The sequence below is a fragment of the Gracilinanus agilis genome, chromosome 3, assembly GCF_016433145.1.
Source record: "Gracilinanus agilis isolate LMUSP501 chromosome 3, AgileGrace, whole genome shotgun sequence".
Taxonomy (NCBI): domain Eukaryota; kingdom Metazoa; phylum Chordata; class Mammalia; order Didelphimorphia; family Didelphidae; genus Gracilinanus; species Gracilinanus agilis.
This window is the reverse complement of record NC_058132.1, coordinates 672,544,625-672,560,783: the sequence shown is the minus strand read 5'-3', so window position 1 is coordinate 672,560,783 and position 16,159 is coordinate 672,544,625. Positions and strand designations below refer to the sequence as shown.

The 16,159-nt window shown below is 37.8% G+C and overlaps 2 protein-coding genes across 4 annotated transcripts in view; one reads left to right on the top strand and one right to left on the bottom strand.

The window, feature by feature from the left end:
- ECT2 (epithelial cell transforming 2) overlaps positions 1–8,994 on the bottom strand; it is a 53,097-nt gene extending 44,103 nt beyond the window's left edge. For 2 of the 3 annotated variants that reach the window (XM_044667753.1, XM_044667754.1), the window contains exons 1-5: positions 8,874–8,994; positions 6,553–6,632; positions 3,847–4,029; positions 1,061–1,150; positions 251–358 (exon numbers count right to left, since the gene is read on the bottom strand). In XM_044667753.1, coding sequence (XP_044523688.1) covers positions 251–358; positions 1,061–1,150; positions 3,847–4,029; positions 6,553–6,632; positions 8,874–8,994 — 582 coding nt within the window. Of the gene's footprint in view, positions 1–250; positions 359–1,060; positions 1,151–3,846; positions 4,030–6,340; positions 6,434–6,552; positions 6,633–8,873 lie in introns of all 3 variants that reach the window. The other variant, XM_044667752.1, reaches the window with a different exon arrangement.
- A 6,973-nt stretch (positions 8,995–15,967) lies between these two features.
- Positions 15,968–16,159, top strand: part of NCEH1 (neutral cholesterol ester hydrolase 1) — an 83,161-nt gene continuing 82,969 nt past the window's right edge. Inside the window, exon 1 of the mRNA XM_044669556.1 lies at positions 15,968–16,129. Coding sequence (XP_044525491.1) covers positions 15,968–16,129 — 162 coding nt within the window. The remainder of the gene's footprint in view (positions 16,130–16,159) is intronic.

Here is a 16,159-nt window from a genome sequence, read left to right as displayed (position 1 = left end):
GCTCCACTGGAATTGCATTCAAGAAATCAGAATTCTTTCCTTTATTGGGGGAAAAATCCCCAAATAATTTATATTTTACAGTACAAGTAAGCCTACACTCAGGCTTGAAAACTTGGTGAAATAGAACAAAACTCCTTTAGTCCTGCAAACACTTGAGAGAAGAAGCCCACACAACTGTGTCACACAACTGGCAACACAGCAATCAGTTATATGAAAGTTAAAGACACACATGACACCAAATCATACATACCCTAAATTTTTCTCCTTGTGTACAATTTGCCACCAAATGTGTAACTTTAGAATTGAAGTCCTTACGAATAGTTCCACCCATGTGATGGGCCAAAGTCACCAATTTAACCTCAGGAGAAAAAGACCAAATTATACATTCATTACTATCAGTGTAAACTTGTTTTAAAATAAAAGATTTTTTACAAGATTTTTCATGAGTACATAAATTTTTATTACACAGATTTTAAATGGGTTAAAATGTGTTTTGGTTGCTTAATAACCTCAAAGACATCACTTTTAGAAAAAAGGGTTCATTTGAGCCTAAGTTAAGCAATTGTTTTAACTGCTCTATTTATATTCAGTACTTTTTCCACAATAACCATATGTTGCACCAAATTTCAGTTTTTCCCCTTCAGTAGTCTACATTTTATCAAACTGACTTCCCTTCATCCCCCTCAAAAAAAAGTTAAGTTCTTTTTTACTTATAATTAACTATTTTATAAGTACAATAATTAAGTCACTGAAGTCTAAGATAGCACATTATTTTAAGGCTGTCTATTCAACACTGGTTACGTTAAGTATAAACTAGAAAAGGTCAAACGATTTGTTTTTGTAACATTCAGACATATTAAAATCTCCAGATGATTGCTGAATTTCAAATTTCTTTTCCAAATTTTATCCATAGATTCTAATATAATCTTTGTCAATGCTATTTTTTTCCTTCAATCATCTCTTTTAAATGACAATTGTATAAATAAGACTCCCAATACAGTTATATGTTATATGCACCAGAGAGGAATCCTATGAATGATGTTTGTTTAAAGAGACTTACAAGTTCTTCTTTCTTCCTGAATCCTGTAAAACATAGCACCAGATTCAACATGCTTGCACAGTACAGTGGGCGGCATGAAAACGGCAAAGGCTGAAAGATAATCAGGATTTAGAATTTTCAAGCCATCAATTTCAACCCTCTCATTTTACAAATGAAGCAAGTGAGACTGAATGGGTTAATTGACTTGCCTAGCATCACAGAACCCGATGCCTCTATTCACAGCACCACAATTTACTGGATCATAGATTCATATTTAAAGAAATAACCAAATATTTTTCCTTATGTAACACTGGTTCCTACTTGAGTTAATCTTGCTTTATCCCTTAGTAAAAATAAATGTAATCACTCAGGTACACAAATGAACAACAATCAAACTATTTTAAAAGATTCCCAAATCATATTTCCTACATCTTCAAATACTAGTCTCTCTACAGTTTTCTCTCTAGCATGAAAACCATTCACTAAGAACATAGATTCCTAAATCAAGTTAGAATCAGTTTATACATAACCTAACAAGATTACTCTTAAATTTCAAAGAGAAATTTGTTATGCTCAGTTCAATCCAAATTGTATACTACACAGATGAAATAGTTGGCAAACAAAATTGTGGTAAACATTTCCGCTGTTTGAGTTTTTGTCATTAGTTATTAAAAATGAGCCAAAGAAACTTAATAACATTAGATAGAGAATTTTTTTTTTTACTTTTTAAATTTTTTTTAAACCCTTAACTTCTGTGTACTGGCTCCTAGGTGGAAGAGTGGTAAGGGTGGACAATGGGGGTCAAGCGACTTGCCCAGGGTCACACAGCTGGGAAGTGTTTGAGGCCGGGTTTGAACCTAGGACCTCCTGTCTCTAGGCCTGACTCTCAATCCACTGAGCTAACCAGCTGCCCCATTTTAGATAGATTTTAATGTTCTTTTGCAATTAAAAGGGAGAAAAGCATTTTATTAAGATATACCTATTTTGAAAATGAAAAAAAAATGAAACAAATTAAGCAATTTATCCAATGCTGAGCTGGTCATAGAGCTGAAAACAGAATCCAAAACTCCTGATTCTCAATTTGAAGGTTTTCTCCATAGAATTTATCAAAAATTTATCAGTATTACTGACTTCATTACTTAAAAGAATTAAATTATCCACTAAAAAATTTACTTTGAGCTCACATCAAGAGCTTTAATTAGAAGGCAACTGTCACACAGGAAACATAGCATTGAATAAGATAATTTTTTTTTTTAATTTTTTAAATCCTTACCTTCCGTCTTGGAGTCAATACTGTGTATTGGCTCCAAGGCAGAAGAGTGGTAAGGGTAGACAATGGGGGTCAAGCGACTTGCCCAGGGTCACACAGCTGGGAAGTATTTGAGGCCAGATTTTAACCTAGGACCTCCCGTCTCTAGGTCTGGTTCTCAATCCACTGAGCTACCCAGCTGCTCCCTGAATAAGATAATTCTAAAGGGAACAGGAAAATATAAAAACAAAATAATATAAGAAAATGAAAGAATAAAAAAAAAAATAAGGAATCATTCTATCTGACTCTTGTTTAGACTATATTTAAGAAATATAGTATGATATAATGGCCAGTCCTTGAAGCAGGAAAACAGGGTTTCAAGGCCCACCTTTTGACATGTAGGGGCTATGTGACCCTGGGCAATTCACTCAAATTTTTCAATGCTCTATAGAACTAAGGTACAATAAGAGAAATATGGGAAAGAGGCAACTTGATGGTAGAATACTGGGAACCCTCATTACACTGGCAGGAGTTTCCTTTATTAGTGAAATCACCAGTCCTGTCATTATACCTATAAATTTAGTTTCCTAGATCCTGGACTAACCAGCAATGAGATTTATTGGCCCCAAGGTTTTCATTATGTAAACAGAAGACACAACGACGACGATGATGATGATGATGATAATTAAGATGAATAAAAAGTTAATTTTCTGAGGGCCTCAGAATAAAAATACATTTTATCATAAGGGACACTCATAGCACAATCACCATTCTTCTAATTCCTACTACAAACATACAGTGCCAGAAAATACGAATTAACAATCTAGTGGGTGAGTACTGAATCATAGAATGGAAGAGCCAGAATATCCCCATACAGTCCCTTAGCCTAGACCAGTGGTCAGCAACCTTTTTGGCCGTGAGAGCCATAAACGCCACATTTTTTAAAATGTAATTTCGTGAGAGCCATACAGTGCTCACAGTGCCGCTCCTGTAATAGCGCCTGAAAAAAAATGGACTTTATGGCTCCTGCAGAAAGAGCCAGATATGGCTCGAGAGCCATACATTGCCGACTCCTGGCCTAGACCAATAACCTTAGTGTACAAGTGATATGGAAAATGTGGCCCCAGGACATCAAGGGACCAGCCCTAGATTACACAGTTATTTAATAGAACAAGAACCAGAACCCAAGTGGAACTGACTCTCAAGCAAGTGCTCTTTCTTTCTCTGCATTCTTCTTTTGATCAGTCCTGTGATTTTGTTGGCAAAGGAAATTCCTAAAACAAAAACTTCCTTTACTGATTCAAATAAGCAATTCCTACTTAATGTAATGTTAGAAACTGAGAAGTATTGCCAGGGTTCCACAGCCACCTAATGAGAAGCAGAGTCCTCCTTCAGAAGGCTGGCCCCCCCACTAGTTATGCACTCTCTTCACAACACCAGTATGATATAATAGAATACAGTAGATTTAATACAAATTCACAAAACTTAATAGTTACAGCACTCATGAACAAACAATTCCAAAACTAAAACATTAAAATTAGTTTGTATTATTTCTTACCTCTCCTTTTTGTGCACAATTCAACACAATTGGGGGTCCGAGAACTCTACAATCAGCCTTATATAAGTTATTGAAGATAGCATCTTGAAAGTCCATGACCACAAATACATTTTCAAATTCTGTTGAATCTGAATCTTCAAATTCCTCCACTGATTCAATTATGAGATAGGGCACTTTTATTTCCTTGATTTTTAAGATATAATATTAGAAATATGAATCAGTATGTATATACAATTAGTTAATAAAATAATTCTAAATAAGCATTATACATTAAATTATCATTTATCCATATATAAACACTTAAGATGTAAATAATCAATATATAATTATTCAGAATGTTTTAAAATGAAAATGTCTGAGTCTAAATATTGTTATTACCTTATAAATTTCCAATTAGTTTTAGACTGAAATACCTGAATAGATACTGATTAAGCACAAAATAAATTACTTAGAATATTAAGAGAAAATAGCACAGAATGAGGAACAACAAATTTAAAAGATGTTGATTATTTCCGCTGCATCTATTATATTCTTTTGTGCTGACCTATAAAAAAGTTTTATATATGCAACCTTTTGTGAAGTATAATTTCTTTTAATCTTGTAGATGTCAATGCAATAAGGATCTATCATTTTGTTGGTGGAGACAGTAGATCCTTTTTTTTTTTAAGCCCTTAATTTCTGTGAATTGGCTCATAGGTGGAAGAGTGGTAAGGGTGGGCAATGGGGGTCAAGTGACTTGCCCAGGGTAACACAGCTGGGAAGTGGCTGAGGCCGGGATTTGAACCCAGGACCTCCCGTCTCTAGGCCTGACTCTCCATCCACTGAGCTACCCAGCTGCCCCCAACAGTAGATACTTTTAAGAGTTGCAATAGTTGAAAAATCCAACACCCTACAAGCCAAATTGGCAATGAGCATTTCTGAATTTAACTGAACTTGTCTTGGGAAAACAGGAAGTAACCAAAATTGACACCTGGGGCTCTCAAGTTGGAATATGCATTCTATCATTTGAGCCTCACAATAGTCTGGTTAGATGGTTTATGAGTATTACATCTATAGATGAAGTAACTGAGACTAATGATCTACCCAGATGACAGAACTAATAAAATAAGTATCAACAGTGGGTTTCAAACTCAGATGTTTCAAATGCCAAGTTCACTACTCAAACTCCAATGCCTTCTAGCCTTATAGGACATTTAAGAGTCTGCTTTCCATTCTCAGTCTTTGGGGACCCAGAGCAACTTCAGTGAAACAACAGAAGACATGCAGTATCAGGAAAAAATTAAGACACAGAATAAAACCTAACTTAAAAAAACAACAATAAACATTCTATTATATATTAGGAACAAAGGAAATGAGAGATGTATCAGTAAAGACTGCTCTTTATCTAAAAAGAGCCCAATGTGAACTACAATGACTATAGCAATATGAAAGGAAAATGATAGAAAGAAATGAAAAGACAACCAAAGGGGGCAGCTGGGTAGCTCAGTGAATTAGAGCCAGGCCTAGAGACAGGAGGTCCTGGGTTCAAATCTGACCTCAGACACTTCCCAGCTGTGTGACCCTGGGCAAGTCACTTGACCCCCATTGCCCACCCTTACCAATCTTCCACCTATGAGACAATACACAGTACTGGCTCCAAGACAGAAGGTAAGGGTTTAAAAAAAAAAAAAAAAAAAAAGACAACCAAAAGGGATACAAAGGGAAAGTAACTAAACTGTTATGAACACATTGTATGTTGGTTTTTTCCCTAAAATCTAGTTATAAATGTGGGTTTAGTTGGTTTGTTAATGTTTAAACTTAACCACAATAAATTATATTAAATGAATAGATATATAAAAAACAAGTAATCTAGCAAATAGTCACTTGCCACTATTATAGAGCATGAACAAATTTTTCATAGACAAGTGAGAAAAGAATAGTCTTCCTTTCACTATCCATGTATTCTTAAATGAAGTTTTTTTTATTTTTATTATTCTAAAAACATCTTTGGGCTAGTAAATTTGGTGATTTGGAAGCTATTATTGCATGAATGGGCTGGAAAAGTATTTGAATGGCTAGTCTAGAAAATTAGATATACTTTCATTTGCTCATTTATCATACACCCAGTATCTGGCAAAGTTTTTTAATGCTGCTTTCACCAAGATTTCAAAACTTTATAATGAAGTTTATAAAATTAATGGAAGAAGCTAGTTCAAAAGAAATTATGAGATGTCTGCCAAAATGTACTGCTATATCCAAATTTTGCAATAGCAAATTATTTTACAAAATATATTTCATCAAATACACCATATGCTATTAGTGTGAGGCTGTATAAACTGCCAGTTACAAAATGAAGTGTGAAATGAGCATCCCATATCTTCTATTCAACTAGCTTCAGGCTGTGCATCACATCCACCTCAGTGCCAAATTTAGGTCCCATTATCCCAGATTGTAGTACAGTAACGTAATCAGAGGAAGTACAGCATGCCACATGCAATCAAGACACCTGACGTACCATGTTAATAATACTTTTTATTAACTTTTCACCCGCTTTTCCGGAGCAACTTTCTTTTATCTTTATAACTGGGACTTCCATTATTTTAATGGTCTGTGGAAGAGAGACTTGGATATGAGATGTAAGAACTACCAAACTGTGGGCACACATGCTAACTTACAGAAAAAAAAAAACCATGCAGCTACAACAGTACCCGAAGCTGTAGCTCATACCTTTAAGGCCCTTATAAGTTCTTCTTGTTTTCCAGCTTCTTGAACCAATATAACTCGAGTTTCAATCTGAGGCATTTCTTCTGTTAAGGGGTAAAAAAAATACATAATTATACACATCAGGTAGCAATAATGATACTGTTTTCATCTTTGCTGTGATATTCTAATATGTCTTCAGTCCCCTCAAAAAGCAGCATAGAACCCCTCTGAAATGTCTTGAAGCCAAATTAAGTTTTAATTAATAGGGGGAATGAAAACTGCCAAATATCCCTGCAGAGGATAGAAAAAAATTCTCCAAGATAAAATTCACATCTATAACATTAGCAATCACAAAACCATACACAGAACAGAACACACACATGCCAAGAAGTTATATTATAAACATACTAGAACTATTTTCAATTAAAACTAGCCTATTTAGCAAATACTGAAGTTATGGAATTTCAGAGTTGTTCCTCACAGAAAGATACTTATCTCCTGGCTCCAGGCATCTTTATTATCTCCCATGCCTAGAATTCTTTCTCTCCTAATTTCCCTGGTTTCCTTTAAATACCAACTAAAATCCTCCCTTTTACAAGAAGCCTATATAATATATTCCTTCTACTGATCATCATCAATTTATTCTGTATATGTTCTGTCCGTAGCTATTTGCATGCTGTCTTTCCAGGTAGACTGTTGGCTCCTTGAGATCAGGGATTGTTGTTTTAAGTTTGAGGGTACTTTTGTTTTTTGGTTTACTTTGTATCTCCACTTAATAAATGTTTTTTTAACTGGCTGACTCATCCATTCCAACTAGTGCATGAACAAGGAATTCCCTAAGACCTCCACTGAAGTGAATCCATTACCTAGCTCTTTAGTCAGTCCATTCTTTTCTTTAGCTCTAATAATATCAAGTCTAAATCTGTCTCTTTGCAACCTCTGACCCATTTCTTAGTTCTGTCCTCTAGGACCACAAACCTAATGAACTTTCTAACTCTTTTCAAATGATACCTTTGATACCGTATTCTGCTATGCTATTTTTTTCTTCTCCAAACTAAATATCTTTAGTTGCTTCAGTCAATCTTCATATGGCAAGATGTTGTAGCCATTCATCACCCTTGTTGCTTCCCCCCTTAATAATCCTCTAGTCTATCAATATCCTTCCTAAAAATGTGGTGCCCAGAACTGAATACAACACTCCAGATGTGGCCTGACCAAGGTAAGGTATAGCAATACCATCAACTTCCTAGAGTTAGACACTTCATGCCACCCCTCTTAAAACTGTCCAAAATGAAATTAAATTTTTGTACATCACTTAACATTTGGGGGATCCTTTTGGGGGAAAAAAGTATGGGTTAAAGTGTGATGGTTGTTCTTTTTATTTAAAGGACCAAAATGATATCATTATGTCTTCTGACTCACACATAAATTGGATTTAAGTGAGGCAGGTATACCAAGTCATCAGTCTCACTCTCTCCCAGAGTCATCAAAAAGTCCAGTGGCAAGACAAGTCAGGACAACTGGTGATATCTCAGTATGCGGTGAATGTCCATGGCATCTTCTATGTCTGACCAAGTTCTAAGTGCTCTATAGCACCTACTTCTGCTGCCTTTGTGACCACTGGAACAACTGTTCTCATCTGACCCTTCTACTGGGGGAAGTCTTCACATACCAGAGGCAGACACCCCACAATCACTGACAGGTCTGAGGCTTGTCTGTTACCTTCAACCTGGCTTAGCCTTTCTGACAAGACAGTTTTGCCAGAGTGTAGTCACTGTGCTGCTACAGCTTCTTGAAGCCAGAAGTGATTGCTAGATGGCAGGTGGACAAAAAGGCTCAGCAAGACCTCACATAAGAAGTAGTAGTCTAAACACCCTATACAGCAAGATCTTCTAAACAGAAGGCCAGGCAGACCCACTTTATGCTTTACTGAATTCTCAAAAATATTGTTCCATCAAAAGCCCACTGTCCTTGCACAAAAACAAATTCTAAGTATGGTCTATGTCATTGATTTTCCTAGAACAAGATCAGGATCAATAAACATTTCCTGATAAGATATCCATATTTGTTGGTTCTTTTAAAGAATAGAACTAGTTTCCACAGACAAATTTCTTATTAGCAACACAAAATATCTTAGTTGGAAAGAACCTTAGCAGTTATCTAGTCCCACCCACATAGGGAAGAGAATCCCCAACCCATCAGAACCTGACAGTTATCCAACATCTTCCTGAAAACCTCCAAAGGCAGCAGCCACTACCTCCAAAGGGAAGTTCCATTCCACTTTTATTTTTTAAATTATTCACTTTTGAAAACACTTTAGAAGATGAATTTTTTTTGATAATTACCTTCAGCAGATCCAATAAATTCATTTTCTTTAGAAATTTCGGTAACTTTAGAATCAAAAATGGAGGTATCTGCCAAGAGACTCTTCCCAGCAGTAGATACTAATATACTATTATCAGCCATTATCGATTCTTCTTAACTTTTCTATCTAAAAAAAAAAATAAGTTCAGAAGAGCAAAAATTATTTTCAACCAGTCAAATGTAAGCATTGTCTTAGGTTTAATTTTTTTCTACTTACAACTTCTTAAAAAGAAATAATTTGACTACATCTTTTTTTTTAAACCCTAACCTTCTACATGTCTTAGAATCTATACTCAGTTCAAAGTCATAAAGAGTAGTAAGGGCTAGGCAATTGGAGTTAAGTAACTTGCTGGCTAGGGTCACACAGCTAAGATGTATCTGAGGCCACATCTGAACTCGGGACACCTCCTGTCTCCAGGGCTAGGTCTCATACACTGAGCCACCTAGCTGACCCAATTTAATTACTTCTTAAGAATCTTCAATGTCTGTTGTATATAACGCATATATCCAATGGACTGAGCTACAAGATTAATATTGAAATTTATTGTATTCCTTACTTAACATTCAACATATAAAAGCATCAGAACCAAAAGTTGCATAACTAAGTTCAACAAAAAGTCAAGAATCTTAAAGATGTTTCCTTCATAACCCAAAATATCAAGAAAGAAAATGCATAAATACTAAAACACTCAGACATTACATTCTCCCCATTCTCAATAATGTATAATTTAATTCCCAATAATCTAATGTGCTGACACTAACCATTCCTCTTCCTGATGCTAATGTATAAAGCTTAATCGTTTTATTTAATCACAGAGAACAGAGGTCTTTGAGTTTGGAAGTACTGAGTTCAATTCCCTCCTCTGATACATACTAGCTATATGTATCAATGTACAACTAGATAAGTCATTTAACTTTGTAGTACCATGACTCAGGATATGAATTGCAGGTAATTGTTGATAAAAAATGTTCCCTCAGCCAGTGAAATGACAAATTCAGTTCCTATCCTTTGTATCCTCAGTTTCAGGTATAATATAGAAAATATAAAGATAAATTAGATGAATCTAATAATCATAGATTTAGAACTGAAAAATCACTTCAAAAGTCTTATAGTCCCAGGCCCCTCACTTTAGACGGGACACTAAAGTCTAGAGAAGTGAAGGAGTAAATAGCAGTAACTATTCCCTTAGTAGTAACTAGAATAGGTAATACTGAAACCAGTCTTCTGACACCAAATCCAGGGCTCTCTCCACTATACCAAACTATGACCCCCCTTCCCAAACTAGAGAGCATTATGTACTGTCCCTTGAAGTTAATCATCAGAGAAGACACAACCACAAGAGTCCAGGAGTCCACCAATGTGGGGCTTAAGAGTTTCTCAAAATCATGAGCCAGCTTCCTCCCAGCCTAGCACATGATGAAAAATGCCTTACCTTTGGATTAGGACTATACCAATAAAATGAGACACAGGCATGGGAACCTACTCAAGACCTGAAATAATATTGAAACATTAATAGCTATATTGCTGGCTCATACACATGCTATGGGAAGGGTCCTGAAACACTCACCCACAAATGTACTTTGACTCACAAAAAAAAACTCCAAAAAATTTCCCAGTTCCTCTTCTACTCCAAGACCCAACTGAGTGGAGGTCCACTCTACAAAGTTAAATTTCAGAGAACTCTACAATGGACATGAATACTGGTGACACTCAAGCTGGTTGAGGGACTCACAATTACACCAGTATTTTTCACTTTTAAAGCAAGTATTCTTTTAAATGAGTATCCCTCAGGGGCAGCTGGGGGGGGGGGGGGGGGGGCAGCTCAGTGTATATTGAAAGCCAGGCCTAGGGGCAAGAGGTCCTGACCTCAGACACTTCCTAACTGTGTGACCCTGGGCAAGTCATTTAACCCCCATTGCCTAGCCCTTACCACTCTTCTGCCTTAGAACCAATATGTAGTATTGACTCTAAGAAGTAAGGTAAGGGTTTAAAATAAATAAATGAGTAGCCCTCCTGTAGAAAAGATTCTTGGTAATGGAAGGAATTAATTGAACTCCTATTCGGATAACAATTCCCTCCTCAGTCTAAAGCACCAAAAAGTTAAGTGACTTTCCCAAGTTTCACAAAACCAGTACATTTTATCAGAATTGGGGCTTAACTCTGTTGGCATAATGGATAGAGTGCCTGAAGTCAGGAAAACCTGCCTCAAACAATTCCTATCTGTGTGACCCTGAGCAAGTCACTTAATCCTGTGTGCCTTCATCTGTAAATTGAGCTAGAGAAGGAAATAGCAAACCACTCTGGTATCTTTGCCAACAGAACCCCAAAAGGGATCCAGGAGAGTCAGACAAAACTGAAAAACAACTGACAACATTTAAAACTGGCTGGAAATCAGTCCCTCCAAAATAAGGATAAGCACCCCCTTAATGTAGATGTATCCCAGTGCTGTCTTGAGCCCTCTTCTATTACTCACTCTTGGTAACCTCACCTCCCATGAGTATAATTATCTCTCTGTAGATTATATACACATCCCTTGAATATGTTCAACTCTCTAATAACACAGCTATCAATCTAGTTCAAGTCCTTTATTCACCACTCACCCTGAATTATAGTAATAGCTTAATCCAACAGGTCTCAAACTTTTTGGTCGCTTTATGTTCTTAAAGATTATAAAGGATTCCAAAGAGGATTGTAGTTTAACTGTGTATTTACTGATAAAAATCTGTTAGAAATTAAAACTGATAAAATCCTAAAATATTTACTAATTCACTAATAGCAACCAATACATGCTAATATAAGCATTTTTATGAAAAATATTTCCCCAAAAACTTACTGAGAAAAGTGGGGTTGTTTTAATGATTTCTGCAAATTTCTTTAATGTTGGGTTTAATAGAACACTACCAAATTCTAATATCTTTTTCTACATTTAACCAATTGTGATTTTTTTGAAGTATATGAATAAATTACATATTATCTATTATTACTTTGAAAACAGCTTGAACCTCTCTAACCCAGATCCATAGACCACAGTGAGAACTACTTGCCTGTCTTCCTATCTCAATTGATTCGCCAATCAATTCTCTATAGAGCTGCCAAAGTGATTTCCTAAAACCTAGTTCTGACCACGTCACCTTCTTGCTCAATAAACTCCAATGTCTCCCTACATTGACTTGTTACAGTCCTTCACAGGGTATTTGCCATGTGTGTGCATTTGCACTGTTTGCCCCCATGTCTAGGACTCTTCTCACCTCCACCTCTGAAATTTCTGAGTTTCCTTTAAGCCTTAGAACTCAAGCAATCATGTTTACATGACAGCTTAGTGGATTCTCCTCCACCAAACTGTGCACTCCAAAATTTCCCTTACATTCATTTTGTATTATTTTATGCACATTCTAATATGTATATGCTTTCTCCCTTGATAGAACATAAGCTCCTTGAGGGCAGAAGCTATCTCACTTATATTTATATTCCCAGTATCTCATCCTAGTGCCTGGTACACAGTATGTGCTTTGAACACCAGAAGGGCAGAGATCATTTCATTTTTGTCTTTATATTGACAGGGACAAACATAATAAATTCTCTGACTGATTTAAATCAAGACCTCTCCTGATAGTTACAATTCTACCTGGTAACTTTAACACCTTTTTAGATGAAGCAGGAAAAATCATGCTGCTAAGAGAAACATTAGCTATCTCTCCTGAAAAGGTTTGAAAAAAGGCAAGTTTGCACAGGTTTGTGCTTGGCATCAGTCTACAAACAATCTCTATTTCTAGAATGGTATGACTTGAAAAGAGAAAGGGAAGATTCGCAACAAGATGGAAAATAGCTTCTCAAATGGGCTTCAGTTAAGTCTTCTTCATACTTAGGTGTCTCATTTTTTTCAAAAGTGAATTCTCTGTAAGTGCAAAGTTCTCATTTTTCCCAGTTTGCAATGTTCATTCTTGCTACCAAATTAATATTCCTAAATGACTTAGTAATAGTTTCTAAGTTTTTCCCAAAACGCCACCCAATAATTGTCAGGATGTCAAATGTATTAAGACACTTGTTTCCTTATGGTCTTTACTTGGTCTAAGACTCATTCATACAAACATGTTATTAAGCATCTATGCACATAGCTTTACGCTTATTAAACAAACTCATAAATTCTAATAGTAATCTTTAATCAAGTGAGGATTAGGTAAGGAGAAGTGTATACTAACCTCAAGAAAAAAACAACCTTAATGATGGGAGAAGCCAATTTATGTGAGAGGAGCTATTAAGAAAGCCCTTTCCTGAGGCTAGAACTCCTAAGATGAAAATGAGCAATCACCATCTACATGAACTACATTTATTGAGTTCTCACCTCAGAATTTTTAGTGGAGCTCTAAGGTAAACAAAATGTTACTTAAGAGAAATTTTTCTAAGGAAAATTTTCTTGGCCAACTTTTTAAGGCAACATAGACCAAATATTTAAATCATCTTCTACCTCTACCCCACCCTCCCCAGGTCTGACCCACCCTTAATGCTATTCTAGATTCCAGTAAAGAAAAAAATTTTTTTTAACATTTTAGACATACTGTACACTTCTTAGAGTCTTTGTAAACCCAATGAGAACAATATAAACTTAAAAGAATTATGAAAAAGAATTCTCTTAAAACTAATCCCCAATTGTACCAGACTTAATCAGATCTTTCAAGCTATTCCAAAAGCATTCTGATTCATGAATTTCCATCAAATTTTGAACAGAAAAGTGATAGAACTATGGATGATTTACTAAACCACAAACAAGAACCAAATGTTCTTTAGGGAGGAGAGGATTAAAATAAACCAAAAATATTATTTCCATTCATTCAATAAAGAACTTAAGGAGTTACAATGGCTGGCACAGTGCAAGGTATATAGGGATACAAAGAATAAAGAACTGTTCCATTCTATTTCATAGTGGCGTACAGTATCCTTTTCTAACTTATATAATGCTCACCCATCAGTTCTTAGTTGAGTAAACCCTCATTAGTAAGTCAGATTAAAGATAAAAAGCTGCAAATCACTTTCTGGGCCAAATAAAAAGGGTTATAAAAGAAAAAGTACTCTTCTTGAGATTTCATTTAGCAATTACCTTCCAAGGAAAGGACTGAAATCAGAATGCCTGGGCCAGTTAGCAATCAGGGACAAAATAATTACAATCTATCCTAGTAGTGTTGCTTCTGGTTAGACTAACTGAAATCTGGCTAATAGTAGTAATCTTACATTTCTATAGTGTTCTAAAATGAATTACATACTTTAGGACCTGGAAGGGACCTCAGAAGCTGACATCCAATCTGAACAAGAGCACACTCTACAGACTTCACAAGTGGATCATCCAACTCTTTGCTTGAGAACCCTCAATGAGGCAGAATTGCTTAGGCAGTGATCCATTTTATTTTGGCAAAGACCTAATTGGTCCAAAGGTCTTCCTTTTCCTTACCTGCTCCTAATCTTAGACATACCTAAACTCTCAAATCTTTCATCAGCCTTTTGAATGCTTATAAGCAGCCACTGAGTTCTCCCCAAGTCTGATCCAGGCTAAAGATCCCTTTAATTCATTTTCATGTAGTATTCCCTACTACCTAGCCCTGTGAACTCCATACTTCAATTTTGTGGTTCAGTGTAAACAGAAAATCTGGCCTTGCCCCCTGGGGAAAATCATGTTGTCACCACAGACTAGGACAGCTGAGGCCTGGCCTTCTATGCCTAAAACCCAAGATCGCATGAGCTTTCACAATTAATCTGACTGGGGTCCTGAAATTAGTATGTTACTATTCACTAGTAATTAGTATTGTTAGTAATATTAGTACTTAACATAATTAAATCAGCAACCGGCACACATGACATAAAACTACATGCTTCAGTACAGTTGTTATGTACATTTCATTAAGGCTCAGAGAGATCTCACAACCAATAAAAGGTAGAGCTGGGAATGGAATCCAGGTAGCCCAGGTTCGATTACCTCTAGGCAGACAGATCAATATCCAACTCTTAGCTGGGTGGCTCAGTGGATAGCGAGCCAAGCCTAAAGATGGAAGGTCCTAGGTTCAAATGTGGCCTCAGACACTTCCTAGCTGTGTAACTCTGGGCAATTCATTTAATCCCCACTACCTAGCCCATACCGCTCTTCTGACGCGGAATCAATACACAGGATTGGTTCTAAGATGGAAGGCATTGGTTCAAAAAAAAAAAAAAATCCACCCCTTATCTCCCAATGGAGATTTTATCCTAAATTTATTATGTGCTCACTAAATGTGTAGTAGGCACTAAATAAGTACTTGTTGACTTGATCTGATAGGGAAAATAGCCTTCCCAAAAAAGTGAGTTGTGGGCAGAATGGTAGGGAGGGCTGTTCATAGGGTGCGGACATCTGGAGGGGCCGTGCATGAAGTAAGCGCCTACTGCATGCTAAACCCTGCTCGCCAAAGGTCAGCTGTGAAGGGGCTTACCTACCCAAGGCCGGGGGGGGGGGGGTGAGCCTCTCCACCTCCCTGTGCCTCCGTCTAACAACCTCGAAAGCGCGCCCCAAGCTCTGCCCCACCCCCAGCCGCCTCTCACCCCTCACCTTCACCAACGTCTGGAGCGTCAGGAGAGGGAAGCGGAGGCCCGGTCAGAGCGGAGCACTTAGCCTCACCAGGAGAGGAGGGCGGCGCCCCGCGGCCCCAACTCTCCCGTGCCCCCCTCCCCGGGGTCCCTGACCCCGCGCCAGCCCGAGGCAGGGGCGCGGGGCGCTGACGGGCTCGGGCCTGTCCCTCCCGCACCTCCCTACACCACAGGCCCGGGCCCCAGGGCACCTGAGCCCCCACAGCAAACACTTTCTCACCCGCTGTCACAGCCGCCTCCAGAAGCATCCGCCATTCCCTGCCGGCTGCGGCCGCCGCCAATTCAAAAAGTGAGCGGCTCTCAGTAAGAACCGCACCCATTGGCCCGGAAGAGGCGCACGTGTTGTCAACCCTCTTCCCATTGGCCCAAGCGACCGAGACGGGCCGCCGGCCTATGATTGGCTCCCTTTGCTCCACCTGTTTCATTCCTCCCTCCTTCCTTCCTTCGCTCCGCTGCCGCGGAAGCCGGATGATTGGCTGTGCGTGCTTTTCAAATCGGCCCAACGGCTCCACACGTCAGAGCCTCGAGAGAGAAAATTGCCCGGATGTGACCACCCCCTGCCTTAGAGCAGCAGGTGCCCAGGCCGCTGAGGAGGCTGCGGCTTCCCACATCCCACTTCCGGGAGACTGGGCCGGGGGAAATCTACGCAGGCGCAGAGAG